This window comes from Oncorhynchus kisutch, linkage group LG19 (genome assembly GCF_002021735.2).
Source record: "Oncorhynchus kisutch isolate 150728-3 linkage group LG19, Okis_V2, whole genome shotgun sequence".
NCBI classification, from domain to species: Eukaryota; Metazoa; Chordata; class Actinopteri; order Salmoniformes; family Salmonidae; genus Oncorhynchus; species Oncorhynchus kisutch.
Genome location: NC_034192.2, coordinates 55,088,820 through 55,116,003, shown reverse-complemented (window position 1 = coordinate 55,116,003; position 27,184 = coordinate 55,088,820). Strand labels below are relative to the sequence as shown.

At 48.3% G+C, this 27,184-nt stretch overlaps 1 protein-coding gene across 1 annotated transcript in view; it reads right to left on the bottom strand.

Annotated features, from left to right (window-relative positions):
* Window positions 1-27,184, bottom strand: part of LOC109879847 (disintegrin and metalloproteinase domain-containing protein 19) — a gene marked incomplete at its 3' end in the record, with an annotated part of 52,847 nt that overhangs the window by 11,728 nt on the left and 13,935 nt on the right. The window contains exons 4-8 of the mRNA XM_031797261.1: window positions 5,598-5,676; window positions 5,318-5,394; window positions 3,908-4,115; window positions 3,586-3,651; window positions 2,783-2,854 (exon numbers count right to left, since the gene is read on the bottom strand). Coding sequence (XP_031653121.1) covers window positions 2,783-2,854; window positions 3,586-3,651; window positions 3,908-4,115; window positions 5,318-5,394; window positions 5,598-5,676 — 502 coding nt within the window. The remainder of the gene's footprint in view (window positions 1-2,782; window positions 2,855-3,585; window positions 3,652-3,907; window positions 4,116-5,317; window positions 5,395-5,597; window positions 5,677-27,184) is intronic.

The following is a 27,184-nucleotide window of genomic DNA, read 5'->3' as shown; positions in this document are numbered from 1 at the left end:
CACACACACACACACACACACACACACACACACACACACACACACACACACACACACACACACACACACACACACACCAAAGATAATTTGACTAACATGGAAGTACAATATAATTGTTAATTATGTTCAGTGAGGATACAGTAGTGAATGTCTGAGTGTGTGTAGGGGTTCAATTGGGCCGGGTCCCACCGGGTACAAGACCCGGCACCTATGATCCAAATGAGAGCCAGACGGAGCTGAGACCCGGTACCTATGGTTATTTGAATTATCTAATGAAAAATTGTTTCCCACATTTACATTTTCCACAGCCAACAACACGAGTAAACAACAGCTAAATCAGACAATCCCATAGTAGAATAGTTGACCTATTCACTTGTCAACCTGTCGCAATCTATGAGAGAAAATAACATTCCTCTTGAGGCTCTGTCAAATTGCGATTGCTGCACAGGGAGATAAATATGCTTGCCCAGTCATTGTACAACGTTCTTAATGCAGTCCTGATAAAACACACCTTTGAAATAAATGTTGATGGCCACTGAGCTTTCTAGTGTTATCAGGCTATACTTAATTCTCAAATCCAAGAAATTTGTAGGCCTAAAATGCACAATTTTAGAACCAGAGTGTTTAGAACCAGTGTTTAGAACCAGAATGTGTAGAACCAGAATGTTTAGAACAAGAGTGTTTAGAACCAGAATGTTTAGAACCAGAGTGTTTAGAACCAGAGTGTTTAGAACCAGAGTGTTTAGAACCAGAATGTTTAGAACCAGAGTGTTTAGAACCAGAGTGTTTAGAACCAGAGTGTTTAGAACCAGAGTGCTTAACAGCTGCATGGTTTATGCGCGTTAGCGCTTGCTAATTGTGCCAGTGGCGTTGAAGGTATAGGGGAGACCGGGGCTAAATGTACCAGGGATCAGGTGTAACAGGGATCAGGTGTAACAGGGATCAGGTGTAACAGGGATCAGGTGTAACAGTCAGGTGTAACAGGGATCAGGTGTAACAGGGATCAGGTGTAACAGGGATCAGGTGTAACAGGGATCAGGTGTAACAGGGATCAGGTGTAACAGTCAGGTGTAACAGGGATCAGGTGTAACAGGGATCTGGTGTAACAGGGATCAGGTGTAACAGGGATCAGGTGTAACAGTCAGGTGTAACAGGGATCAGGTGTAACAGTCAGGTGTAACAGGGATCAGGTGTAACAGGGATCTGGTGTAACAGGGATCTGGTGTAACAGGGATCAGGTGTAACAGTCAGGTGTAACAGTCAGGTGTAACAGGGATCAGGTGTAACAGGGATGAGGTGTAACAGGGATCAGGTGTAACAGGGATCAGGTGTAACAGTCAGGTGTAACAGGGATCAGGTGTAACAGTCAGGTGTAACAGGGATCAGGTGTAACAGGGATCAGGTGTACAGGGATCAGGTGAAACAGGGATCAGGTGTAACAGGGATCAGGTGTAACAGGGATCAGGTGTAACAGTCAGGTGTAACAGGGATCAGGTGTAACAGGGATCAGGTGTAACAGGGATCAGGTGTAACAGGGATCAGGTGTAACAGGGATCAGGTGTAACAGGGATCAGGTGTAACAGGGATCAGGTGTAACAGTCAGGTGTAACAGGGATCAGGTGTAACAGGGATCAGGTGTAACAGTCAGGTGTAACAGGGATCAGGTGTAACAGTCAGGTGTAACAGGGATCAGGTGTAACAGGGATCAGGTGTAACAGTCAGGTGTAACAGGGATCAGGTGTAACAGGGATCTGGTGTAACAGGGATCAGGTGTAACAGGGATCAGGTGTAACAGTCAGGTGTAACAGGGATCAGGTGTAACAGGGATCAGGTGTAACAGGGATCAGGTGTAACAGTCAGGTGTAACAGGGATCAGGTGTAACAGTCAGGTGTAACAGGGATCAGGTGTAACAGGGATCAGGTGTAACAGGGATGTGGTGTAACAGGGATGAGGTGTAACAGGGATCAGGTGTAACAGGGATCAGGTGTAACAGTCAGGTGTAACAGGGATCAGGTGTAACAGTCAGGTGTAACAGGGATCAGGTGTAACAGGGATCAGGTGTAACAGGGATCAGGTGAAACAGGGATCAGGTGTAACAGGGATCAGGTGTAACAGGGATCAGGTGTAACAGTCAGGTGTAACAGGGATCAGGTGTAACAGGGATCAGGTGTAACAGGGATCAGGTGTAACAGGGATCAGGTGTAACGGGGTCATGCGTAACAGGGATCAGGTGTAACAGGGATCAGGTGTAACAGGGATCAGGTGTAACAGGGATCAGGTGTAACAGGGATCAGGTGTAACAGGGATCCGGTGTAACAGGGATCTGGTGTAACAGGGATCAGGTGTAACAGGGATCAGGTGTAACAGGGATCAGGTGTAACAGGTACATTACATTCACAGTACATGATCTTTGGTTGGCTGAGTGCCAGTGGAACATGTTTTGTTGTTGTTGGGACAAGTCAGTAATATGTTTCTAACTAGCCTATTGTTGACACTTTAAAGTTTGTGATCTAGCCTGCCTGATCATATGGACCTATATGTTATTGGGCTTATTTTGGGGGGAAATGTTATTTTATGACATTTTATTTTCATTCATTTTGCAGTAGAATGTCCTTGTAAAAAGTCAGCAGACCATCTCACAGTTCTTCTATCCCTCAAAATGGTAGTATGCTGTGATATGTGCCTATTGTCTGTATTATATTGTTTAGGTGTACTATACCTCCATCTGGCCACGCCCCCGAACTAATCCCAAATGAACCACCGTGTGTGGGCTTTTCTCACCTTGTCTACGTAGTTAGCCGCCTCCAGCAGTTTCCTTTTCGTCCTTTTTAAGTCCCCGCCGTGCTTCTGAAACTACACACACACACACACACACACACACACACACACACACACACACACACACACACACACACACACACACACACACACACACACACACACACACACACACACACACACACACACACACACACACACACACACACACACACACACACACACAGTTACTGCCGTGCTTCTGAAACTACACACACACACAGTTACTGACTGCCATGCTTGTAAAATTTCACACAGGATGTGAGTCAGGGCAGCAGGATGACCTCAACCAATCAGACACATCAGACAGCAATGAAGGATATTAGAACAGACCCTGTTAGGTCTCATTAGAACAGACCCTGTTAGGTCTCATTAGAACAGACCCTGTTAGGTCTCATTAGAACAGACCCTGTTAGGTCTCATTAGAACAGACCCTGTTAGGTCTCATTAGAACAGACCCTGTTAGGTCTCATTAGAACAGACCCTGTTAGGTCTCAATAGAACAGACCCTGTCAGGTCTCATTAGAACAGACCCTGTCAGGTCTCATTAGGGGGAAGTGGGGAGGATGTGGTTGAAGTATGACGATAGAGAGATGAGGGGATGGGGGGGATGTAACAGAGAGATGGAGTGTCTCTAGTTCAGTCTTTCCTTGCAGTATGAGTCACAGGTCAGAAGAGGAGATGGAGGTCATGCATCCTTTCTACCCTCTCACCGATACAACTGACTAACTGGAATAAATGGCCAAGTAAAATGTCTGGCCTCTTACCTCAGCATGGTCAGCTACCAGCAGCAGCTCTACATACTTCATACTCTGGCCCACATCTCTCCGCTCCTGGAGAAATATCAGGACATAGAGAACTTCATAGCCAACTATTACAGTGCATTATTACTTGTTATGAGCGCGGGCCACACACATGTGCCCCTATAATGTTTCATTATCAACTCATAGTATGTTATGCCTGTTTTCCATGGGACTTAAAATGGCTGATATTTCACTGATACAAAGCAGTGCTCCCTATTCTCTGAAGAAGATAGTGGTGGTTCTCATATCAGATACCAACCAGTCTATCTGTCCCTCCTCCACTCACCCTTCTGCCCCACGGTGACATCATTCCCTGGATGAGGTCACCCAGCCCCTCCCCCTGGCCTTGGTTGCTATGCCGTTGCCCGCAGGTTCTGTTGGGCAAACGGAGGTTCTCGGCTCGGAACACGGCGTGAGGAGGCTGTGTATCCATGGTGACAGCGGGCAGGGGTTCTATCAGGTAGCTGACACTGGTGTTCACTGTAACCAGTCCCCTAGGGAAACAGAGATATGGGTCACATCAGTTCCAGGCTAGAAAACATAAAATATTTATATTACCTAACTAACTAAAACTATTATAGCTGGGAACGTAGCTGCGTTTAAAACTCCATTAAATATCTATTGCGAGATGTTAGATATGTCAGAATGTAAAACTAGAAGCAGCAGGGATTTACATGTCAGGTCTTAGACAACTACAGTGCCTTGCGAAAGTATTCGGCCCCCTTGAACTTTGCGACCTTTTGCCACATTTCAGGCATCAAACATAAAGATATAAAACTGTATTTTTTTGTGAAGAATCAACAACAAGTGGGACACAATCATGAAGTGGAACGACATTTATTGGATATTTCAAACTTTTTTAACTAATCAAAAACTGAAAAATTGGGCGTGCAAAATTATTCAGCCCCTTTACTTTCAGTGCAGCAAATTCTCTCCAGAAGTTCAGTGAGGATCTCTGAATGATCCAATGTTGACCTAAATGTGTGTGTGAGAGCACTCCTCCTCCTGCAGATGTGTGTGTGTGAGCTCTTCTCCTCCTGAAGATGTGTGTGAGAGCACTCCTCCTCCTGCAGATGTGTGTGTGTGAGCACTCCTCCTCCTGCAGATGTGTGTGTGTGAGCACTCCTCCTCCTGCAGATGTTCGGTCAATGTATGTGTCTGTTATTCTCCTATAACAGTCTCCTCTGTAAACCCAGAAAGGAAACAACAGCATGGCTGGATCCCAACCTCTAAACTCCATCCCTGATGCTGCTGTAGCTTCAATGACTTAACATGGAACCCAATGACCTAGAAACACACTAGTCTGCATATCTCAACAGTCAGTGCATGGTCAATAAATACGTAATCTTTTGACAGTGCCTGTTCTCCTATTATGTTTGATTGAAAATGACCGTGTGACAAATATATGTCTGAATAGCCATTAAAATCAGTCCTTTTAAATGTTTACCTTTATTTAACCAGGCAAGTCAGTTAAGAACAAATTCTTATTTTCAATGACGGCCTAGGAACAGTGGGTTAACTGCCTGTTCAGGGGCAGAACTACAGATTTGTACCTTGTCAGCTCGGGGATTCGAACTTGCAACCTTTCGGTTACTAGTCCAACGCTCTAACCACTAGGCTACCCTGCCGCCCGTCCTATTCCATGCAGTTAGTGATCACCACTTCCATCAGCAGGGTTACTAGTGGAAACGCTTACCTGAGACCTGAGCAGGTGCTGAGTGCTACACTGGACCCCTCCACACCCCGGACGTCACCGTGGTAGAAACAGTGGCCCTGCAAAATGAGAGGAGAGTTAAACAAACTCACATCATGCACTTTTCTTTTTGCAATGATGGCACCTAAGATTTGAGAGCTTGGTTAGCCTGTCTCGGACTCAGCCAACTCTTTAGCTATTGGACATCCAAAAACCAGAAATAGGCTGGTTTCATGAATAGCCCCCTATTGTTAGATGCTTTGGAACATCCCATTGAACTCACAGTGCTGGGTGGATAGGAGGTCTGGCGGGAACCGCTGGGACTGTACCATATCTCCTGATATCCGGGGGCCAATAACTGCCTGGAACATACAGAAAGAAAGAGAGAGAACATGACCCCACTGAAAACAGTGCTGGTGAACAGAATACACTGTCAGCATAAAACAAAGGGCAGCAGGGTGTTTCAGTCAGAGAGAACAGAGAGAGAGAGAGGTAAAGGGAAAGAGAACAGAGAGAGGTAAAGGGAAAGAGAACAGAGAGAGGTAAAGGGAAAGAGAACAGAGAGAGGTAAAGGGAAAGAGAACAGAGAGAGGTAAAGAGAACAGAGAGAGGTAAAGAGAACAGAGAGAGGGAAAAGGAAAGAGAACAGAGAGAGGTAAAGGGAAAGAGAACAGAGAGAGGTAAAGGGAAAGAGAACAGAGAGAGGGAAAGAGAACAGAGAGAGGGAAAAGGAAAGAGAACAGAGAGAAGGAAAGGGAAAGAGAACAGAGAGAGGGAAAGAGAACAGAGAGAGGTAAAGGGAAAGAACAGAGAGAGGTAAAGAGAACAGAGAGAGGTAAAGGGAAAGAGAACAGAGAGAGGTAAAGAGAACAGAAAGAGGTAAAGGGAAAGAGAACAGAGAGAGGTAAAGAGAACAGAGAGAGGGAAAGGGAAAGAGAACAGAGAGAGGGAAAAGGAAAGAGAACAGAGAGAGGGAAAGGGAAAGAGAACAGAGAGAGGTAAGGGAACAGAGAGAGGTAAAGGGAAAGAGAACAGAGAGAGGGAAAGGGAAAGAGAACAGAGAGAGGGAAAAGGAAAGAGAACAGAGAGAGGGAAAGGGAAAGAGAACAGAGAGAAGGAAAGAGAACAGAGAGAGGGAAAAGGAAAGAGGACAGAGAGAGGGAAAGGGGAAGAGAACAGAGAGAGGGAAAAGGAAAGAGAACAGAGAGAGGTAAAGGGAAGAGAACAGAGAGAGGGAAAGAGAACAGAGAGAGGGAAAGGAAAGAGAACAGAGAGAGGGAAAGGGAAAGAGAACAGAGAGAGGTAAAGGGAAAGAGAACAGAGAGAGGGAAAGAGAACAGAGAGAGGGAAAGGGAAAGAGAACAGAGAGAGGTAAAGAGAACAGAGAGAGGTAAAGGGAAAGAGAACAGAGAGAGGTAAAGAGAACAGAAAGAGGTAAAGGGAAAGAGAACAGAGAGAGGTAAAGAGAACAGAGAGAGGGAAAGGAAAAGAGAACAGAGAGAGGGAAAAGGAAAGAGAACAGAGAGAGGGAAAGGGAAGAGAACAGAGAGAGGTAAGGGAACAGAGAGAGGTAAAGGGAAAGAGAACAGAGAGAGGTAAAGGGAAAGAGAACAGAGAGAGGTAAAGAGAACAGAGAGAGGGAAAGGGAAAGAGAACAGAGAGAGGTAAAGAGAACAGAGAGAGGTAAAGGGAAAGAGAACAGAGAGAGGTAAAGGGAAAGAGAACAGAGAGAGTTAAAGAGAACAGAGAGAGGTAAAAGGAAAGAGAACAGAGAGAGGTAAAAGGAAAGAGAACAGAGAGAGGTAAAGGGAAAGAGAACAGAGAGAGGGAAAAGGAAAGAGAACAGAGAGAGGGAAAGAGAACAGAGAGAGGGAAAAGGAAAGAGAACAGAGAGAGGTAAAGGGAAAGAGAACAGAGAGAGGTAAAGAGAACAGAGAGAGGGAAAAGGAAAGAGAACAGAGAGAGGTAAAAGGAAAGAGAACAGAGAGAGGTAAAGGGAAAGAGAACAGAGAGAGGGAAAAGGAAAGAGAACAGAGAGAGGGAAAGGGGAAGAGAACATTAGAGGAGTGTGATAGAGAGAGTGAGACAGGAATAGAGAGACCGAGAGTGAGTGATGAAAGTGAGAGAGGAAGAGGAAGAGTGAGAGAAGTATTGTATTCATATCCAGTGGCACACAGCTCATGAAACATTCATGGTGACATTCTGAGCTACAAAGGGAAAGAGAGTGCCTCAACGCATTACAGAGATAGACAGAGATACAGATACAGAGATAGACAGAGATACAGATACAGAGATAGACAGAGATACAGATACAGAGATAGACAGAGATACAGATACAGATACAGAGATAGACAGAGATACAGATACAGAGATAGACAGAGATACAGATACAGAGATAGACAGAGAGATACAGATACAGAGATAGACAGAGATACAGATACAGAGAGAGACACAGAGAGACATAGATACAGAGACAGAGACAGAGAGAGACAGAGATAGACAGAGATACAGATACAGATACAGAGATAGACAGAGATACAGATACAGAGAGAGACAGAGATACAGATACAGAGAGAGACACAGAGAGACATAGATACAGAGACAGAGACAGAGACAGAGAGAGACAGAGAGAGAGAGAGAGAGACAGAGATACAGATACAGAGAGAGACACAGAGAGACATAGATACAGAGACAGAGACAGAGACAGAGAGAGACAGAGAGAGAGAGAGATAGACAGAGATACAGATACAGAGATAGACAGAGATACAGATACAGAGAGACACAGAGATACAGATACAGAGAGAGACACAGAGAGACATAGATACAGAGACAGAGACAGAGAGAGACAGAGAGAGAGAGAGAGAGACAGAGATACAGATACAGAGAGAGACACAGAGAGACATAGATACAGAGACAGAGACAGAGAGAGACAGAGACAGAGAGAGACAGAGATAGACAGAGATACAGATACAGATACAGAGATAGACAGAGATACAGAGATAGAGAGACACAGAGATACAGAGACAGAGACAGAGAGAGACAGAGACAGAGAGAGACAGAGATACAGATACAGATACAGAGATAGACAGAGATACAGAGATAGAGAGACACAGAGAGACATAGATACAGAGACAGAGACAGAGAGAGACAGAGATAGACAGAGATACAGATACAGAGATAGACAGAGATACAGATACAGAGAGAGACACAGAGAGACATAGATACAGAGACAGAGACAGAGAGAGACAGAGATAGACAGAGATAGACAGAGATACAGATACAGAGACAGAGATACAGATACAGAGATAGACAGAGATACAGATACAGAGATAGACAGAGATACAGATACAGAGATAGACAGAGATACAGATACAGAGATAGACAGAGATACAGATACAGAGATAGACAGAGATACACAAAATGGGACAAACACCAAATTGAGACTCTGCACGCAGAATTCTGCAAAAATATCCTCTGTGTACAATGTAGAACACCAAATAATGCATGCAGAGCAGAATTAGGCCGATACCCACTAATTATCAAAGTCCAGAAAAGAGACGTTAAATTCTATAACCACCTAAAAGGAAGCGATTCCCAAACCTTCCACAACAAAGCCATCACCTACAGAGAGATGAACCTGGAGAAGAGTCCCCTAAGCAAGCTGGTCCTGGGGCTCTGTTCACAAACACAAACACACCCTACAGAGCCCCAGGACAGCAGCACAATTAGACCCAACCAAATCATGAGAAAACAAAAAGATAATTACTTGACACATTGGAAAGAATTAACAAAAAAACAGAGCAAACTAGAATGCTATTTGGCCCTACACAGAGAGTACACAGCGGCAGAATACCTGACCACTGTGACTGACCCAAAATTAAGGAAAGCTTTGACTATGTACAGACTCAGTGAGCATAGCTTTGCTATTGAGAAAGGCCGCCGTAGGCAGACATGGCTCTCAAGAGAAGACAGGCTATGTGCTCACTGCCCACAAAATGAGGTGGAAACTGAGCTGCACTTCCTAACCTCCTGCCAAATGTATGACCATATTAGAGAGACATATTTCCCTCAGATTACACAGATCCACAAAGAATTCGAAAACAAATCCAATTTTGAAAAACTGCCATATCTACTGGGTGAAATTCCACAGTGTGCCATCACAGCAGCAAGATTTGTGGCCCGTTGAGAGATACAGATACAGAGATAGACAGAGATACAGAGATAGAGATAGACAGAGATACAGAGATAGACAGAGATACAGAGATAGACAGAGATACAGAGATAGACAGAGATACAGAGATAGACAGAGATACAGAGATAGACAGAGATACAGAGATAGACAGAGATACAGAGATAGACAGAGATACAGATACAGAGATAGACAGAGATACAGAGATAGACAGAGATACAGAGATAGACAGAGATACAGATACAGAGAGACAGAGAGATACAGAGAGAGAGAGAGAGAGAGAGACAGAGAGACAGAGCGAGACAGAGATACAGATACAGAGAGACAGAGAGATACAGAGAGAGAGAGAGACAGAGAGATACAGAGAGAGAAGAGAGAGAGAGACAGAGAGAGAGAGAGATACAGATACAGAGAGACAGAGATACAGATACAGAGAGAGACAGAGAGATACAGAGAGAGAGAGATACAGATACAGAGAGACAGAGATACAGATACAGAGAGAGACAGAGAGATACAGAGAGAGAGAGAGAGAGAGACAGAGAGAGAGAGAGATACAGATACAGAGAGACAGAGATACAGATACAGAGAGAGACAGAGAGAGAGATACAGAGAGAGACAGAGAGATACAGAGAGAGAGAGAGACAGAGAGAGAGAGAGATACAGATACAGAGAGAGAGAGATACAGATACAGAGAGAGAGAGATACAGAGAGAGACAGAGAGAGAGAGAGAGAGAGAGAGAGAGAGATACAGAGATAGACAGAGATACAGATACAGAGAGAGACAGAGAGATACAGAGAGAGAGAGAGACAGAGAGATACAGAGAGAGAGAGAGAGATACAGAGAGAGACAGAGATAGAGAGACAGAGAGAGACAGAGAGAGACAGAGAGAGAGAGAGACAGAGAGAGAGAGAGAGATACAGAGAGAGAGACAGAGACAGAGAGAGAGACAGAGACAGAGAGAGACAGAGAGAGAGAGAGAGAGACAGAGAGAGAGAGAGATACAGAGAGAGACAGAGATAGAGAGACAGAGATAGAGAGACAGAGAGAGACAGAGAGAGACAGAGAGAGAGACAGAGAGAGACAGAGAGAGACAGAGAGAGAGAGAGAGAGAGAGAGAGAGAGATACAGAGATAGACAGAGATACAGATACAGAGAGAGACAGAGAGATACAGAGAGAGAGAGAGACAGAGAGATACAGATACAGAGAGAGAGAGATACAGAGATAGACAGAGATACAGATACAGAGAGATACACTTTGTATGTTGTCTACCTCACTTGCTTTGGCAATGTTAACACATGTTTCCCATGCCAATAAAGCCCTTGAATTGAGAGACAGAGAGATACAGAGATACAGATACAGATACAGATACAGAGACAGAGAGAGACAGAGAGATACAGATACAGATACAGATACAGAGAGAGACAGAGAGAGAGATACAGATACAGATACAGATACAGAGAGAGACAGAGAGATACAGATACAGATACAGAGAGAGAGAGAGAGAGAGAGAGAGACAGACAGAGAGAGACAGAGAGAGACAGAGAGAGACAGAGAGAGACAGAGAGAGAGATACAGATACAGAGAGAGACAGAGAGAGACAGAGAGAGACAGAGAGATACAGAGAGAGACTATCCATCCATCTCTCTATCCATTCATCCATTCATCTTTTCTATCCCTCTATCTTGGTCAGATGGTAGTTTCCCCAAGGACTAGTTTCAGTTTCAAACACAGCGCCATCGGCAACGATCATCATTCTAATCACATCTACATAATCACATCTATCAACATCAAAATGTGCCGAAAACCACAGAAATGAAAAGGTCAACTAAATCCCATTCACTATTCAACTTCTTAGAGGGGAAGTGCACTAAAATACAAAAAAAGGAGGAAGGAGGAAGAGGATGAGGGGGGAAGAGGATGAGTGGGGAAGAGGATGAGGGGGGAAGAGGATGAGGGGGGAAGAGGATGAGTGGGGAAGAGGATGAGTGGGGAAGAGGATGAGGGGGAAGAGGATGAGGGGGGAAGAGGATGAGTGGGGAAGAGGATTGAGGGGGGAAGAGGATGAGGGGGGAAGAGGATGAGGGGGGAAGAGGATGAGTGGGGAAGAGGATGAGTGGGGAAGAGGATGAGGGGGGAAAGGATGAGTGGGGAAGAGGATGAGTGGGGAAGAGGAGAGGGGGGAAGAGATGAGTGGGGAAGAGGATGAGTGGGGAAGAGGATGAGGGGGAAGAGGATGAGTGGGGAAGAGGATGAGGGGGGAAGAGGATGAGGGGGGAAGAGGATGAGGGGGGAAGAGGATGAGGGGGGAAGAGGTTGAGTGGGGAAGAGGATGAGGGGGAAGAGGATGAGGGGGGAAGAGGATGAGGGGGGAAGAGGATGAGGGGGAAGAGGATGAGTGGGGAAGAGGATGAGGGGGGAAGAGGATGAGGGGGGAAGAGGATGAGTGGGGAAGAGGATGAGTGGGGAAGAGGATGAGTGGGGAAGAGGATGAGTGGGGAAGAGGATGAGTGGGCATTGGTTGTCTCCCTCCACCAGAAGCCTGGGGCGCAGTAGCTCATTGAAACAATGGCTGCCTGTTAGTCCACTCATCCTAAAGGGAGGGGGAGACAAGGCCTGTTCCATCACCAACAGACTACCATTCTGAAGGCTATATTAAGACACAACCCCCCCCCCACCCCCCAACCCTCCAGCCCCGGCCCCACACAGCCCCCAACAGGTGATTAACATTAATAATCATTAGGTGACACTGTTTCCGGATGACATCACCCTGCGCTGGGCTACGGTACTGTGATGTTTGAGATTTATTAAGAGTATGCAACCTTTCTCACTCTTTCCTCCTTATTTCTCCTTTCATCTTTCCCCTCCCCTCCTCCTCCTCCTCCTCCTCCTCCTCCTCCTCCTCCTCTCACCTCTGCTTTGAGAGCTGTTTTTTTCTCTCCCTCTCTCTCCCTCTCTCTCTCTCTCTCTCTCCCTCTCTCTCCCTCTCTCTCTCTCTCTCTCTCTCTCTCTCTCTCTCTCTCTCTCTCTCTCTCTCTCTCTCTCTCTCTCTCTCTCTCTCTCTCTCTCTCTCTCTCTCCCTCTCTCTCCCTCTCTCTCCCCCTCTCTCTCTCTCTCCTCTCCCTCTCTCCCTCTCTCTCCCTCTCTCTCCCTCTCTCTCTCTCTCTCCTCTCCCTCTCTCGTTTGCCTCTCTGTCTTTCTCCTCTATCTCAAATCCTCTCTCCTCTCTCTCTCTCTCCCTCTCGTTTGCCTCTCTCGGTCTTTCTCCTCTATCTCAAATGCTCTCTCCTCGCTCTCTCTCCCTCTCTCGTTTGCCTCTCTGTCTTTCTCCTCTATCTCAAATGCTCTCTCCTCTCTCTCTCTCTCGTTTGCCTCTCTCTGTCTTTCTCCTCTATCTCAAATGCTCTCTCCTCTCTCTCTCTCCCTCTCTCGTTTGCCTCTCTCTGTCTTTCTCCTCTATCTCAAATGCTCTCTCCTCTCTCTCTCTCCCTCTCTCGTTTGCCTCTCTCTGTCTTTCTCCTCTATCTCAAATGCTCTCTCCTCTCTCTCTCTCCCTCTCTCGTTTGCCTCTCTCTGTCTTTCTCCTCTATCTCAAATGCTCTCTCCTCTCTCTCTCTCCCTCTCTCGTTTGCCTCTCTCTGTCTTTCTCCTCTATCTCAAATGCTCTCTCCTCTCTCTCTCTCCCTCTCTCGTTTGCCTCTCTCTGTCTTTCTCCTCTATCTCAAATGCTCTCTCCTCTCTCTCTCTCCCTCTCTCGTTTGCCTCTCTCTGTCTTTCTCCTTTATCTCAAATTCTCTCTCCTCTCCCTCTCTCTTTCTCTGTGTGATCCTAATCCCAGTAAACTGTCATTGTGCAGAGTAGTGCTGAGTTAACAGCCCTGATGGGAGATTAGAGCCTGACACAGTGATGGTACTAGGGGAGGTTACAGCCTGACACAGTGATGGTCCTAGGGGAGGTTAGAGCCTGACACAGTGATGGTCCTAGGGGAGGTTAGAGCCTGACACAGTGATGGTCCTAGGGGAGGTTAGAGCCTGACACAGTGATGGTCCTAGGGGAGGTTAGAGCCTGACACAGTGATGGTCCTAGGGGAGATTACAGCCTGACATAGTGATGGTCCTAGGGGAGATTACAGCCTGACACAGTGATGGGTCTGAATCCTGACACTACATTAACACCCCCCCCCCCCACCCCCACCGACCCCTCAGGCGCTCCCCACAGTTTGAGAACAACTAGGTGTATGGTGGTGGTTAGAGTGTGTGGTGGTGGTGGTTAGAGTGTGTGGTGGTGGTGGTTAGAGTGTGTGGTGGTGGTGGTTAGAGTGTATGGTGGTGGTGGTTAGAGTGTATGGTGGTGGTGGTTAGAATGTATGGTGGTGGTGGTGGTTAGAGTGTGTGGTGGTGGTGGTTAGAATGTATGGTGGTGGTGGTGGTGGTTAGAGTGTATGGTGGTGGTGGTTAGAGTGTATGGTGGTGGTGGTTAGAGTGTATGGTGGTGGTTAGAGTGTATGGTGGTGGTTAGAGTGTTTGGTGGTGGTTAGAGTGTATGGTGGTGGTGGTGGTGGTTAGAGTGTATGGTGGTGGTTAGAGTGTATGGTGGTGGTTAGAGTGTATGGTGGTGGTGGTGGTTAGAGTGTATGGTGGTGGTGGTGGTGGTGGTTAGAGTGTATGGTGGTGGTGGTTAGAGTGTGTGGTGGTGGTGGTTAGAATGTATGGTGGTGGTGGTTAGAGTGTGTGGTGGTGGTGGTGGTTAGAGTGTGTGGTGGTGGTGGTTAGAGTGTATGGTGGTGGTGGTGGTTAGAGTGTATGGTGGTGGTGGTGGTTAGAGTGTATGGTGGTGGTTAGAGTGTATGGTGGTGGTGGTGGTTAGAGTGTATGGTGGTGGTGGTGGTTAGAGTGTATGGTGGTGGTGGTGGTGGTGGTGGTTAGAGTTGTATGGTGGTGGTGGTTAGAGTGTGTGGTGGTGGTGGTTAGAATGTATGGTGGTGGTGGTTAGAGTGTATGTATCCTTTACATTATGTTCCTTTTTTGGTTACATTTTTTTCCCAGTTTCAAACTTGCACAATACCAAAAGTTTTCAGAAATCTAGTGTGGTGGTTAGAATGTATGGTGGTGGTGGTGGTTAGAGTGTGTGGTGGTGGTGGTTAGAGTGTATGGTGGTGGTGGTTAGAGTGTATGGTGGTGGTGGTTAGAATGTATGGTGGTGGTGGTGGTTAGAATGAATGTGTATGGTGGTGGTGGTTAGAGTGTATGGTGGTGGTGGTTAGAGTGTATGGTGGTGGTGGTGGTGGTTAGAGTGTATGGTGGTGGTTAGAGTGTATGGTGGTGGTTAGAGTGTATGGTGGTGGTGGTGGTGGTGGTGGTTAGAGTGTATGGTGGTGGTGGTTAGAGTGTGTGGTGGTGGTGGTTAGAATGTATGGTGGTGGTGGTTAGAGTGTGTGGTGGTGGTGGTTAGAATGTATGGTGGTGGTGGTGGTTAGAGTGTGTGGTGGTGGTGGTTAGAGTGTATGGTGGTGGTGGTGGTTAGAGTGTATGGTGGTGGTGGTGGTTAGAATGTATGGTGGTGGTGGTGGTGGTTAGAATGTATGGTGGTGGTGGTGGTTAGAATGTATGGTGGTGGTGGTTAGAGTGTATGGTGGTGGTGGTTAGAGTGTATGGTGGTGGTGGTTAGAGTGTATGGTGGTGGTGGTGGTTAGAGTGTATGGTGGTGGTGGTTAGAGTGTATGGTGGTGGTGGTGGTTAGAGTGTATGGTGGTGGTGGTGGTTAGAGTGTATGGTGGTGGTGGTTAGAGTGTATGGTGATGATGGTGGTTAGAGTGTATGGTGATGGTGGTTAGAGTTTATGGTGGTGGTGGTGGTGGTGGTGGTTAGAGTGTGTGGTGATGGTGGTTAGAGCGAATGGTGGTGGTGGTGGTGGTGGTGGTTAGAGTGTATGGTGGTGATGGTGGTGGTGGTTAGAGTGTATGGTGGTGGTTAGAGTGTGTGGTGGTTAGAGTGTATGGTGGTGGTGGTGGTGGTTAGAGTGTATGGTGGTGATTAGACTGAATGATGGTGGTGGTGGTTAGAGTGTATGGTGGTGGTGGTGGTGGTTAGAGTGAATGGAGGTGGTGGTTAGAGTGTATGGTGGTGGTTAGAGTGTATGGTGGTGGTTAGAGTGTATGGTGGTGGTGGTTAGAGTGTATGGTGGTGGTGGTTAGAGTGTATGGTGGTGATGGTGGTTAGAGTGTATGGTGGTGGTGGTTAGAGTGTATGGTGGTGATGGTGGTTAGAGTGTATGGTGGTGGTTAGAGTGTATGGTGGTGGTTAGAGTGTATGGTGGTGGTGGTGGTTAGAGTGTATGGTGGTGGTGGTGGTTAGAGTGTATGGTGGTGATGGTGGTTAGAGTGAATGGAGGTGGTGGTTAGAGTGTATGGTGGTGGTTAGAGTGTATGGTGGTGGTGGTGGGTAGAGTGAATGGAGGTGGTGGTTAGAGTGAATGGAGGTGGTGGTTAGAGTGTATGGTGGTGGTGGTGGTGGTTAGAGTGTGTGGTGGTGGTGGTTAGAGTGAATGGTGGTGGTGGTGGTGGTGGTTAGAGTGTATGGTGGTGGTTAGAGTGTATGGTGGTGGTTAGAGTGTGTGGTGGTGGTGGTGGTTAGAGTGTATGGTGGTGGTGGTGGTGGTTAGAGTGTATGGTGGTGATTAGACTGAATGATGGTGGTGGTGGTTAGAGTGTATGGTGGTGGTGGTGGTTAGAGTGAATGGAGGTGATGGTTAGAGTGTATGGTGGTGGTTAGAGTGTATGGTGGTGGTTAGAGTGTATGGTGGTGGTGGTGGTGGTTAGAGTGTATGGTGGTGGTGGTGGTTAGAGTGAATGGAGGTGGTGGTTAGAGTGTAGGGTGGTGGTGGTTAGAGTGAATGGAGGTGGTGGTTAGAGTGTATGGTGGTGGTGGTGGTTAGAGTGTATGGTGGTGGTGGTGGTTAGAGTGTATGGTGGTGGTGGTTAGATTGTGTGGTGGTGGTGGTTAGAGTGTATGGTGGTGGTGGTTAGAGTGTGTGGTGGTGGTGGTGGTGGTTAGAATGTATGGTGGTGGTGGTGGTTAGAGTGTATGGTGGTGGTGGTTAGAGTGTGTGGTGGTGGTGGTTAGAATGTATGGTGGTGGTTAAAGTGTATGGTGGTGGTGGTTAGAGTGTATGGTGGTGGTGGTTAGAATGTATGGTGGTGGTGGTTAGAATGTATGGTGGTGGTGGTTAGAGTGTATGGTGGTGGTGGTTAGAGCGTATGGTGGTGGTGGTTAGAGTGTATGGTGGTGGTTAGAGTGTGTGGTGGTGGTGGTTAGAATGTATGGTGGTGGTGGTGGTTAGAGTGTATGGTGGTGGTGGTTAGAGTGTATGGTGATGGTGGTTAGAGTGTGTGGTGGTGGTGGTTAGAATGTATGGTGGTGGTGGTGGTCAGAGTGTGTGGTGGTGGTGGTTAGAGTGTATGGTGGTGGTGGTTAGAGTGTGTGGTGGTGGTTAGAGTGTATGGTGGTGGTGGTGGTTAGAGTGTGTGGTGGTGGTTAGAGTGTATGGTGGTGGTTAGAGTGTATGGTGCTGGTGGTTAGAGTGTATGGTGGTGGTGGTGGTGGTGGTGGTGGTTAGAGTGCATGGTGATGGTGGTTAGAGTGTATGGTGATGGTGGTTAGAGTGTATGGTGGTGGTGGTTAGATTGAATGGTGATGGTGGTTAGAGTCTATGTTGGTGGTGGTGGTTAGTGTGTATGGTGGTGGTGGTTAGAGTGTGTGGTGGTGGTTAGTGTGTATGGTGGTGGTGGTTAGAGTGTATGGTGGTGGTGATTAGAGTGTATGGTGGTGGTGGTTAGAGTGTATGGTGGTGGTGGTTAGAGTGTGTGCATCAGGGGTTCTGGGTTCTGGATGAAGTCCAGGCTCCAGACAGATGCTGTGATTGAGAACCAGTTAGTCTGATGAATGGCTGTCTGAGAGCAGGGCTAAGACAAAAGACTTGGTTCAGTCACAACGGAAAGATAGAGAGAGGGGAAGAGGAAGAGAGAGAGGAGGGGGAAGAAAGAGAGAGACAGTGAGATAGAGAGAGGGGGGAGTATGATAGATAGATGTGGATAGAGAGAGGGGGAGAAGGGGAGGGCTAGTGCACATCAGGGTCAGTGGGTCACATTCTCTCATGGTATCAGATGACATCACCAGGGTCTCTCTCTGTGTGTGTGTGTGTGTGTGTGTGTGTGTGTGTGTGTGTGTGTGTGTGTGTGTGTATGTGTGTGTGTGTGTGTGTGTGTGTGTGCGCGCGCACGCGCGCGTGTGTGTTCACGAGAACTAAAAGCAGGGGTGGCAGGGGATGACGCAACTTGAGAAATGAATGATGAAGGGGCTTTTATGGCAGAGCTGGGAGGGTGTGTATGTCTGACAGACTGTCTCAGCTGGGGGTCAACTTAAAGTCAAACAAGCATATAGATCTGTAGCGGTGAAAGACTAAATATCAACTGAAAGAAAGAAAGAAGGACAAGCAAATGTGCCAAAGTCACAGGGAGAAGAGATGTCTCTGTCATGTATCATCTGTGTCTGTCTGTCTGGTGACTGTCTGTCTGGTGACGGTCTGGTCTGGTGACGGTCTGGTCTGGTCTGGTCTGGTCTGGTCTGGTCTGTCTGTCTGTCTGTCTGTCTGGTGACTGTCTGTCTGGTGACTGTTTGTCTGGTGACGGTCTGGTCTGGTCTGGTCTGGTCTGTCTGTCTGTCTGTCTGTCTGATGTCTGATGTCTGGTCTGGTCTGGTCCGGTCTGGTCTGGTCTGGTCTGGTCTGGTCTGGTCTGGTCTGGTCTGGTCTGGTCTGTCTGTCTGTCTGTCTGTCTGTCTGTCTGTCTGTCTGTCTGTCTGTCTGGTCTGGTATCTGTATGGTCTGGTGTCTGTCTCTGTGTGTGGTCATCATTCTCTACATCTTGACTGTACAGTGGAGGATGTGTGTTGACCTGAAGCTTAAACTTCTCTACTGGGAAAAGGATGAGAGGAGAGGGGGAGCAGAGGAGTGGAGAGGATAAGGTATAGTGGACAGAGGAGAGGAGTGAAAGAGTGGGGCTTGTCAGGGGAGATACCTCACTTGCTTTGGCAATGTTAACACATGTTTCCCATGCCAATAAAGCCCTTGAATTGAATTGAATTGAATTGAATTGAATTGATTGGTGGACAGAGGAGAGGACAGGAGTGCAAAGAAGAGAGGAGAGGGGTGGAAAGAGGGTTTAGGAGAAGAGAAGACAGAGGAGAGGGGTGGACAGAGAAGAAGGGTGGACAGAGGGTTTAGGAGAAGAGAGGACAGAGGAGAAGGGTGGACAGAGGGTTTAGGAGAAGAGTGGACAAAGGAGAGGAGAAGAGTGGACAAAAGAGAAGAGATGACAGAGGGGAGGAGAGGGGTGGACTGAGGAGAGGTGTGGACAGAGGAGAGGAGAGGGGTGGACAGAGAAGAGGACAGGAGTGGACAGAGGAGAGGGGTGGACTGAGGAAAGGAGAGGGGTGGACAGAGGAGAGGGTAGGGGTGGACAGAGGAGTGGACAGGAGTGGACAGAGGAAAGGAGAGGGGTGGACAGAGGAAAGGAGAGGGGTGGACAGAGGAGATGGGAGGCATCAGAGATTGTAATTGGGGTGTCTGCTTCATGATTAACGACTCATGGTGTAATCATAACAACATACAGGAACTCATGTCCTTCTTCTCACCTGACCTAGAATTCCTTACAATCAAATGCCAGCCATATTACCTCCCAAGAGAATTCTCATCAATTATCGTCACAGCTGTGTACATTTCCCCCCCAAGCAGACACCAAGACAGCCCTCAAGGAACTTCACTGGACTCTATGTAAACTGGAAACCATATATCCTGAGGCTACATTTATTGTAGCTGGGGATTTTAACAAAGCAAATCGGAAAACAAGGTTCCCTAATTTCTATCAGCATATTGATTGCACTACGCGCGGGAGTAATACACTCGATCACTGCTACTCTCAATTCCACGATGCGTACAAAGCCCTCCCCCACCCGCCCTTCGGCAAATCACGACAACGACTCCATCTTGCTCCTACCGTCTTATAGGCAGAAATTCAAACAGGATATACCAGTGACTAGAACCATTCAACGCTGCTCTGACCAATCGGAATCCACGCTTCAAGGTTGTTTTGATCACACGGACTGGGATATGTTCTGGTCAGCCAGAGAACAACATCAATCTGTACACTGACTCGGTAAGTGAGTTTATAAGGAAGTGCATTGGAGATGTTGTACCCACTGTGACTATTAAAACCCACCCTAACCAGAAATCGTAGATGGATGGCGGTATTCAGGCAAAACTGAAACTGCAAACCACCACATTTAACCATGGAAAGAGGTCTGGGAAAATGGCTAAATATAAACAGTGTAGTTATTCCCTGTGCAAGGCAATCAAACAAGCAAAATACCAGTACGGCTCAGACATGTGGCAGGGTCTACAGGAAATCACGGACTACAAAAAGAAAACCAGCCACGTCACGGATACCGACGTCATGCTTCCAGACAAACTAAACACCTTCGTTGCCCGCTTTGAGGATAATACAGTGCCACCGTCGCAGCCCACTAACAAGGACTGCGCCCCTCCCCCCTCCCTCTCCATGGCCGACGTGAGTAAAACATTTAAACATGTTAACCCTCGCAAGGCTGCTAGCCCAGACAGCATCCCTAGCCTCAGAGCATGCGCAGACCAACTGACTGGTGTGTTTACGGACATATTCAATCGCTCCCTATCCCAGTCTGCTGTCCCCACATGCTTCAAGATGGCCACCATTGTTCCTGTACCCAAGAAGGTAAAGATAACTGAACTAAATGACTACCGCCCTGTAGAACTCACTTCTGTCATCATGAAAGTGCTTTGAGAGACTAGTCAAGGATCAGATCACCTTCACCTTACCGGCCACCCTAGACCCACTTCAGTTTGCATACCGCCCCAACAGGTTCACAGACGATGCAATTGCCATCACACTGCCCTATACCATCTGGACAAGAGGAATACCTATGTAAGAATGCTGTTCATTTACTACAGCTCAGAATTCAACACCATAGTACCCTCTAAGCTCCTCATCAAGCTGGAGGCCCTGGGTCTCAACCCCGCCCTGTGGAATTGGGTTCTAGACTTTCTAAAGGGCCGCCCATAGGTGGTGAAGGCAGGAAACATCTCCACGTCCCTGACCATGCTCAGCCCCCTCCTGTACTCCCTGTTCACCCACGACTGGCCATGCGCGCCTCCAACTCAATCATCGAGTTTTCAGACGACACAACAGTAGTGGGCTTGATTTAAAAATATATATATATTTTACCTTTATTTAACTAGGCAAGTCAGTTAAGAACAAATTCTTATTTTCAATGACTGCCTTAACTGCCTGTTCAGGGGCAGAACGACAGATTTGTACCTTGTCAGCTCAGGGATATGAATTTGCATCCTTTCGGGTTACTAGTCCAACGCTCTAACCACTAGGCTACCCTGCCGCCCCAACACCGACGAGACAGCCTACAGGGAGGAGGTGAGGGCACTCGGAGTGTGTTGTCAGGAAACAACCTCTCACTCAACGTCAACAAAACAAAGGAGATCATCGTGGACTTCAGGAAACAACAGAGGGAGCACCCCCCTATCCACATCGAAGGGACAGCAGTGGAGAAGGTGGACATTTTTAAGTTCCTCTGCGTACACGTCACAGACAAACTGAAATGGTCCACCCACACAGACAGTGTGGTAAAGAAGGCGCAACAGCGCTTCTTCAACCTCAGGAGGCTGAAGAAATTTGTCTTGTCACTTAAAACCCTGACAAACTTTTACAGATGCACAATCGAGAGCATCCTGTCGGATTGCATCACCGCCTGGTACGGCAACTGCACCGCAACTCAACCGCAAGGCTCTCCCGAGGGTGGTGCGGTCTGCACAACGCATCAATGGGGGCAAACTACCTGCGCTCCAGGACGCCTACAGCACTTGATGTCACAGGAAGGCCAAAAAGATTATCAAGGACAACAATCACACGAGCCACTGCCTGTTCACACCACTATCATCCAGAAGGCAAGGTCAGTACAGGTGTATCAAAGCTGGGACCGAGAGACTGAAAAACAGCTTCTATCTCAAGGCCATCAGACTGCTAAACAGCAATGAGAGGCTGCTGCCTACATTGAGACCCAATCACTGGCCACAGTAATAAATGGATCACTAGTCACTTCAAATAATAAATAATGTCACTTTAATCATGTTTACATATCTTACATTACTCATATCATATGTACAGTTGAAGTCAGAGGTTTACGTACACCTTAGCCAAATACATTTAAACTCAGGTTGTCACCATTCCTGACATTTAATCCTACAAAAAATTCCCTGTCTTAGGTCAGTTAGGATCACAACTTTCTTTTAAGAATGTGAAATATCATAATAATAGTAGAGAGAATGATGTACTTCAGCTTTTATATATATCATCACATTCCCAGTGGGTCAGAAGTTTACATGCACTCAATTAGTATTTTGTAGCATTGCCTTTACATTGTTTAGCTTGGGTCAAACGTTTCGGGTAGCCTTCCACAAGCTTCTCACAATAAGTTGGTTGAATTTTGGCTCATTCCTCCTGACAGAGCTGGTGTAACTGAGTCAGGTTTGTAGGCCTCAGGGGCAGGGTGCACTCCCCGCTCCACCTCTGGCTCACCCCGCTTTGGTGACGCCTCTGGTGTGGGGAACCCCGCCACCGCCCCCGGACTGGGGACCCTCTCTGCGGACCCCGGACTGGGCACCCTCGTTGCGGGCCCCGGACTGAGCACCCTCGTTGCTGCGGACCCCGGACTGGGCACCCTCGTTGCTGCGGGCCCCGGACTGGAGGCTGTCGCTGCGGGCCCCGGACCGGAGGCCGTCTCTGGGGGCTCCGGAATGGAGGCCGTCTCTGGGGGCTCCGGACAGGAGGGCGTCGCTGGAGGCTCCGGACTGGAGGGCGTCGCTGGAGGCTCCGGACTGGAGGGCGTCGCTGGAGGCTCCGGACTGGAGGGCTTCGTGCCATGGATCATCGCTGGAGGCTTCGTGCCATGGATCATCACTGGAGGCTTCTTGCCATGGATCATCACTGGAGGCTTCGTGCCATGGATAATCACTGGAGTGGAGAGACACACAGGAGGCCTGGCTCTGGGAGCAGGCACAGGACTCACCAGGCTGGGGAGACATACAGGAGGCCTTGTCCTTGGCCGAGGCACCGGATACACTGGGCCGTGGAGGCACACTGGAGGTCTCGAGCTAAGAGCCTGAACAACCCGTCCTGGCTGGATGGTGACTTTAGCCCAGCACATGCAGGGCGCAGGCACAGGACGCACTGGGCTGTGCAGACACACCAGAGACACAGTGCGCAGAGCTGGCGGAGGATATCCTTCTAGTGGTGTGGGGGCTGTGCTTTGGCAAAGTGGGTGGGGTTATATCCTTCCTGTTTGGCCCTGTCCGGGGGTGTCCTCGGATGGGTCCACAGTGTCTCCTGACCCCTCCTGTCTCAGCCTCCAGTATTTATGCTGCAGTAGTTTGTGTCAAGGGGCTAGGGTCAGTTTGTTATATCTGGAGTACTTCTCCTGTCCTATTCGGTGTCCTGTGTGAATCTAAGTGTGCGTTCTCTAATTCTCTCCTTCTCTCTTTCTTTCTCTCTCTCTGAGGACCTGAGCCCTAGGACCATGCCCCAGGATTACCTGACATGATGACTCCTTGCTGTCCCCAGTCCACCTGGCCGTGCTGCTGCTCCAGTTTCAACTGTTCTGCCTTCTTATTATTCGAACATGCTGGTCATTTATGAACATTTGAACATCTTGGCCATGTTCTGTTATAATCTCCACCAGGCACAGCCAGAAGAGGACTGGCCACCCCACATAGCCTGGTTCCTCTCTAGGTTTCTTCCTAGGTTTTGGCCTTTCTAGGGAGTTTTTCCTAGCCACCGTGCTTCTACACCTGCATTGCTTGCTGTTTGGGGTTTTAGGCTGGGTTTCTGTACAGCACTTTGAGATATCAGCTGATGTACGAAGGGCTGTATAAATAAATTTGATTGGATTTGATTTGATCCTGGGCCGTAGAGACGTCCTGGAGGTCCGGAGAGCAGGGCTGGCACACTCCGTTCTGGCCTGATGCTCACCCTAGCCCGGCAGATGCGGGGAGCTGGGATGTAGTGCACCGGGCTAAGAACGCGTACTGGAGACACCGTGCACGCCACCGCATAACACGGTGCCTGACCAGTACGACGCCTGCCACGGTAAGCACGGGGAGTTGGCTCAGGTCTCCAACCTGACTCTGCCACACTCCCCATGTGCCCCATCCCAAAAAATGTTTTGGGGCTGCCTCTCGGGCTTCCTTGCCAGCCGTGTTCCTTCATAGCGTAGGAAAGATGCACTGAGTTTGAAGATAGGCCTTGAAATACATCCACAGGTATACCTCCAATTGACTCAAATGATGTCAATTAGCCTATCAGAAGCTTCTAAAGCCATTAAATAATTTTCTGGAATTTTCCAAGGTGTTTAAGGGCACAGTCAATTTATTGTATGGAAACTTCTGACCCACTGGATTTGTGATACAGTGAATTATAAGTTAAATAATCCGCCTGTAAACAACTGTTGGAAAAATGACTTGTGTCATGCACAAAGTAGATGTCCTAACTGACTTGCCAAAACTATAGTTTGTTAACACGAAATTTGTGGAGTGGTTGAAAAACTTAAACTTCCGACTTCAACTGTATATACTGTATTTTACACCATCTATTCCACCTTGCCTATGCCGCTCGCCATCGCTCATCCATACATTTATATGTACATATTCTCATTCACCCCTTTAGATTTGTGTGTATTAGGTAGTTGGGTACTTGTTAGATTACCTGTTAGATTTTACTGCACTGTCGGAACTAGAATCACAAGCATTTCACTATACTCGCAGTTACATCTGCTAAACATGTGTATGTGAACAATAACATTTGATTGGATTTGACAGAGGAGAGGAGGAGGGCAGGGGGAAACAAGACAATAAACTGATTTGAACACCACATAACCCTCTCTCGCGTTCCTTAACTCTCCCTGTCTTTCCTGATCTCTACCCTTCCATTGTCCTATCCATGTCTCGCTTTCTCTCTCTCAATCTCTCCATCTCTCTCTCTCTGCTTCTCTCTCTGATTAAGCAGCACAGCACCTCCTGACTCTTAACCAAATCACCATCCTCCTATGGTCCCGCCACCGCCTTTCATTAGGCTAAAAGCCCTGAGACACACACACACACACACACACACACACACACACACACACACACACACACACACACACACACACACACACACACACACACACACACACACACAGCAGGTTTATGATTAAGTGATTCAAAGACAAGAGCAAAGGAGACAGACTGATATAGAGAAGGAGAGAGGGAGGGGAGGAGAGAGAGAAAAAGAGAGGGAGGGGAGGAGAGAGAGAAGGAGAGAGAGAAGGAGAGAGGGAGGGGAGGAGAGAGAGAAGGAGAGAGAGAGGGAGAGAGAGAGGGGAGGAGAGGGAGAAGGAGGGAGGGAGAACAAGAGAATGAGAAAGGGGGGAGAGAGAGAAGGGGAGAGGGAGGGGAGTGGAGGGGAGGGGAGGAGAAATGGAAGGGAGGAGAGTGAGAGAAGGAGAAAGGAGACAGTAAAGGAGACGGAAGGAAGGAGTGATCTAGATAGAAAGAAGGAGAGCACTTCATCTCCTTCTATTGGCTGGAGGATGGTGAGGTTTAGGACTGGGGCAGGGGATAGGGCTGGTGAGGTCTAGGACTGGGGTAGGGGATAAGGCTGGTGAGGTCTAGGACTGGGGCATATGATAAGGCTGGTGAGGTCTAGGACTGGGGCAGGGGATAAGTGAGGTTTAGGACCTCAGGCAGGGGATAAGGCTGGTGAGGTCTAGGACTGGGGCAGGGGATAAGGCTGGTGAGGTCTAGGACTGGGGCAGGGGATAAGGCTGGTGAGGTCTAGGACTGGGGCAGGGGATAAGGCTGGTGAGGTCTAGGACTGGGGCAGGGGATAAGGCTGATGAGGTTTAGGACTGAGGCAGGGGATAAGGCTGGTGAGGTCTAGGACTGGGGCAGGGGATAAGGCTGGTGAGGTCTAGGACTGGGGCAGGGGATAAGGCTGGTGAGGTCTAGGACTGGGGCAGGGGATAAGGCTGGTGAGGTCTAGGACTGGGGCAGGGGATAAGGCTGATGAGGTTTAGGACTGAGGCAGGGGATAAGGCTGATGAGGTTTAGGACTGAGGCAGGGGATAAGGCTGATGAGGGCTAGGACTGGGGCAGGGGATAAGGCTGATGAGGTTTAGGACTGGGGCAGGGGATAAGGCTGGTGAGGTCTAGGACTGGGGCAGGGGATAAGGCTGGTGAGGTCTAGGACTGGGGCAGGGGATAAGGCTGGTGAGGTCTAGGACTGGGGCAGGGGATAAGGCTGATGAGGTTTAGGACTGAGGCAGGGGATAAGGCTGGTGAGGTCTAGGACTGGGGCAGGGGATAAGGCTGATGAGGTTTAGGACTGAGGCAGGGGATAAGGCTGGTGAGGTCTAGGACTGGGGCAGGGGATAAGGCTGATGAGGTTTAGGACTGAGGCAGGGGATAAGGCTGGTGAGGTCTAGGACTGAGGCAGGGGATAAGGCTGATGAGGTTTAGGACTGAGGCAGGGGATAAGGCTGGTGAGGTCTAGGACTGGGGCAGGGGATAAGGCTGATGAGGTTTAGGACTGAGGCAGGGGATAAGGCTGGTGAGGTCTAGGACTGAGGCAGGGGATAAGGCTGGTGAGGTCTAGGACTGGGACAGGGGATAAGGCTGGTGAGGTCTAGGACTGAGGCAGGGGATAAGGCTGGAGTTCAGGGACAAGGAGAGAGAGAGCACTGAAGAAAAGAGGACTAGGATAGGAGACTGGAGTAAAGAGGACTGGGGTATTAGACTGGGGTAAAGAGTACTAGGGTAATAGACTGGGGTAAAGAGGACTTGGGTAAAGAGGACTTGGGTAGTAGACTGGGGAACAGAGGACTGGGTTAGTAGACTGGGGTAAAGAGGACTGGGTTAGTAGACTGGGGTAAAGAGGACTGGGTTAGTAGACTGGGGAACAGAGGACAGGGTTAGTAGACTGGGGTAAAGAGGACTGGGTTAGTAGACTGGGGTAATGAGGACTGGGTTAGTAGACTGGGGTAAAGAGGACTGGGTTAGTAGACTGGGGTAAAGAGGACTGGGTTAGTAGACTGGGGAAGAGAGGACTGGGTTAGTAGACTGGGGTAAAGAGGACTGAGGTAAAGAGGACTGGGGTAAAGAGGACTGGGGTAAAGAGGACTGGGGTAAAGAGGACTGTGGTAAAGAGGACTGGGGCAAAGAGGACTGGGGTAAAGAGGACTGGGGTAAAGAGAACTGGGGTAATAGACTGGGGTAAAGAGGACTGGGGTAAAGAGGACTGGGGTAATAGACTGGGGTAAAGAGGACTGGGGTAAAGAGGACTGGGGTAGTAGACTGGGGTAAAGAGGACTGGGGTAAAGAGGACTGGGGTAGTAGACTGGGGTAAAGAGGATTGGGTTAATAGACTGGGGTAAAGAGGACTGGGTTAGTAGACTGGGGTAAAGAGGACTGGGGTAATTAGGACTGGGTTAGTAGACTGGGGTAAAGAGGACTGGGTTAGTAGACTGGGGTAAAGAGGACTGGGTTAGT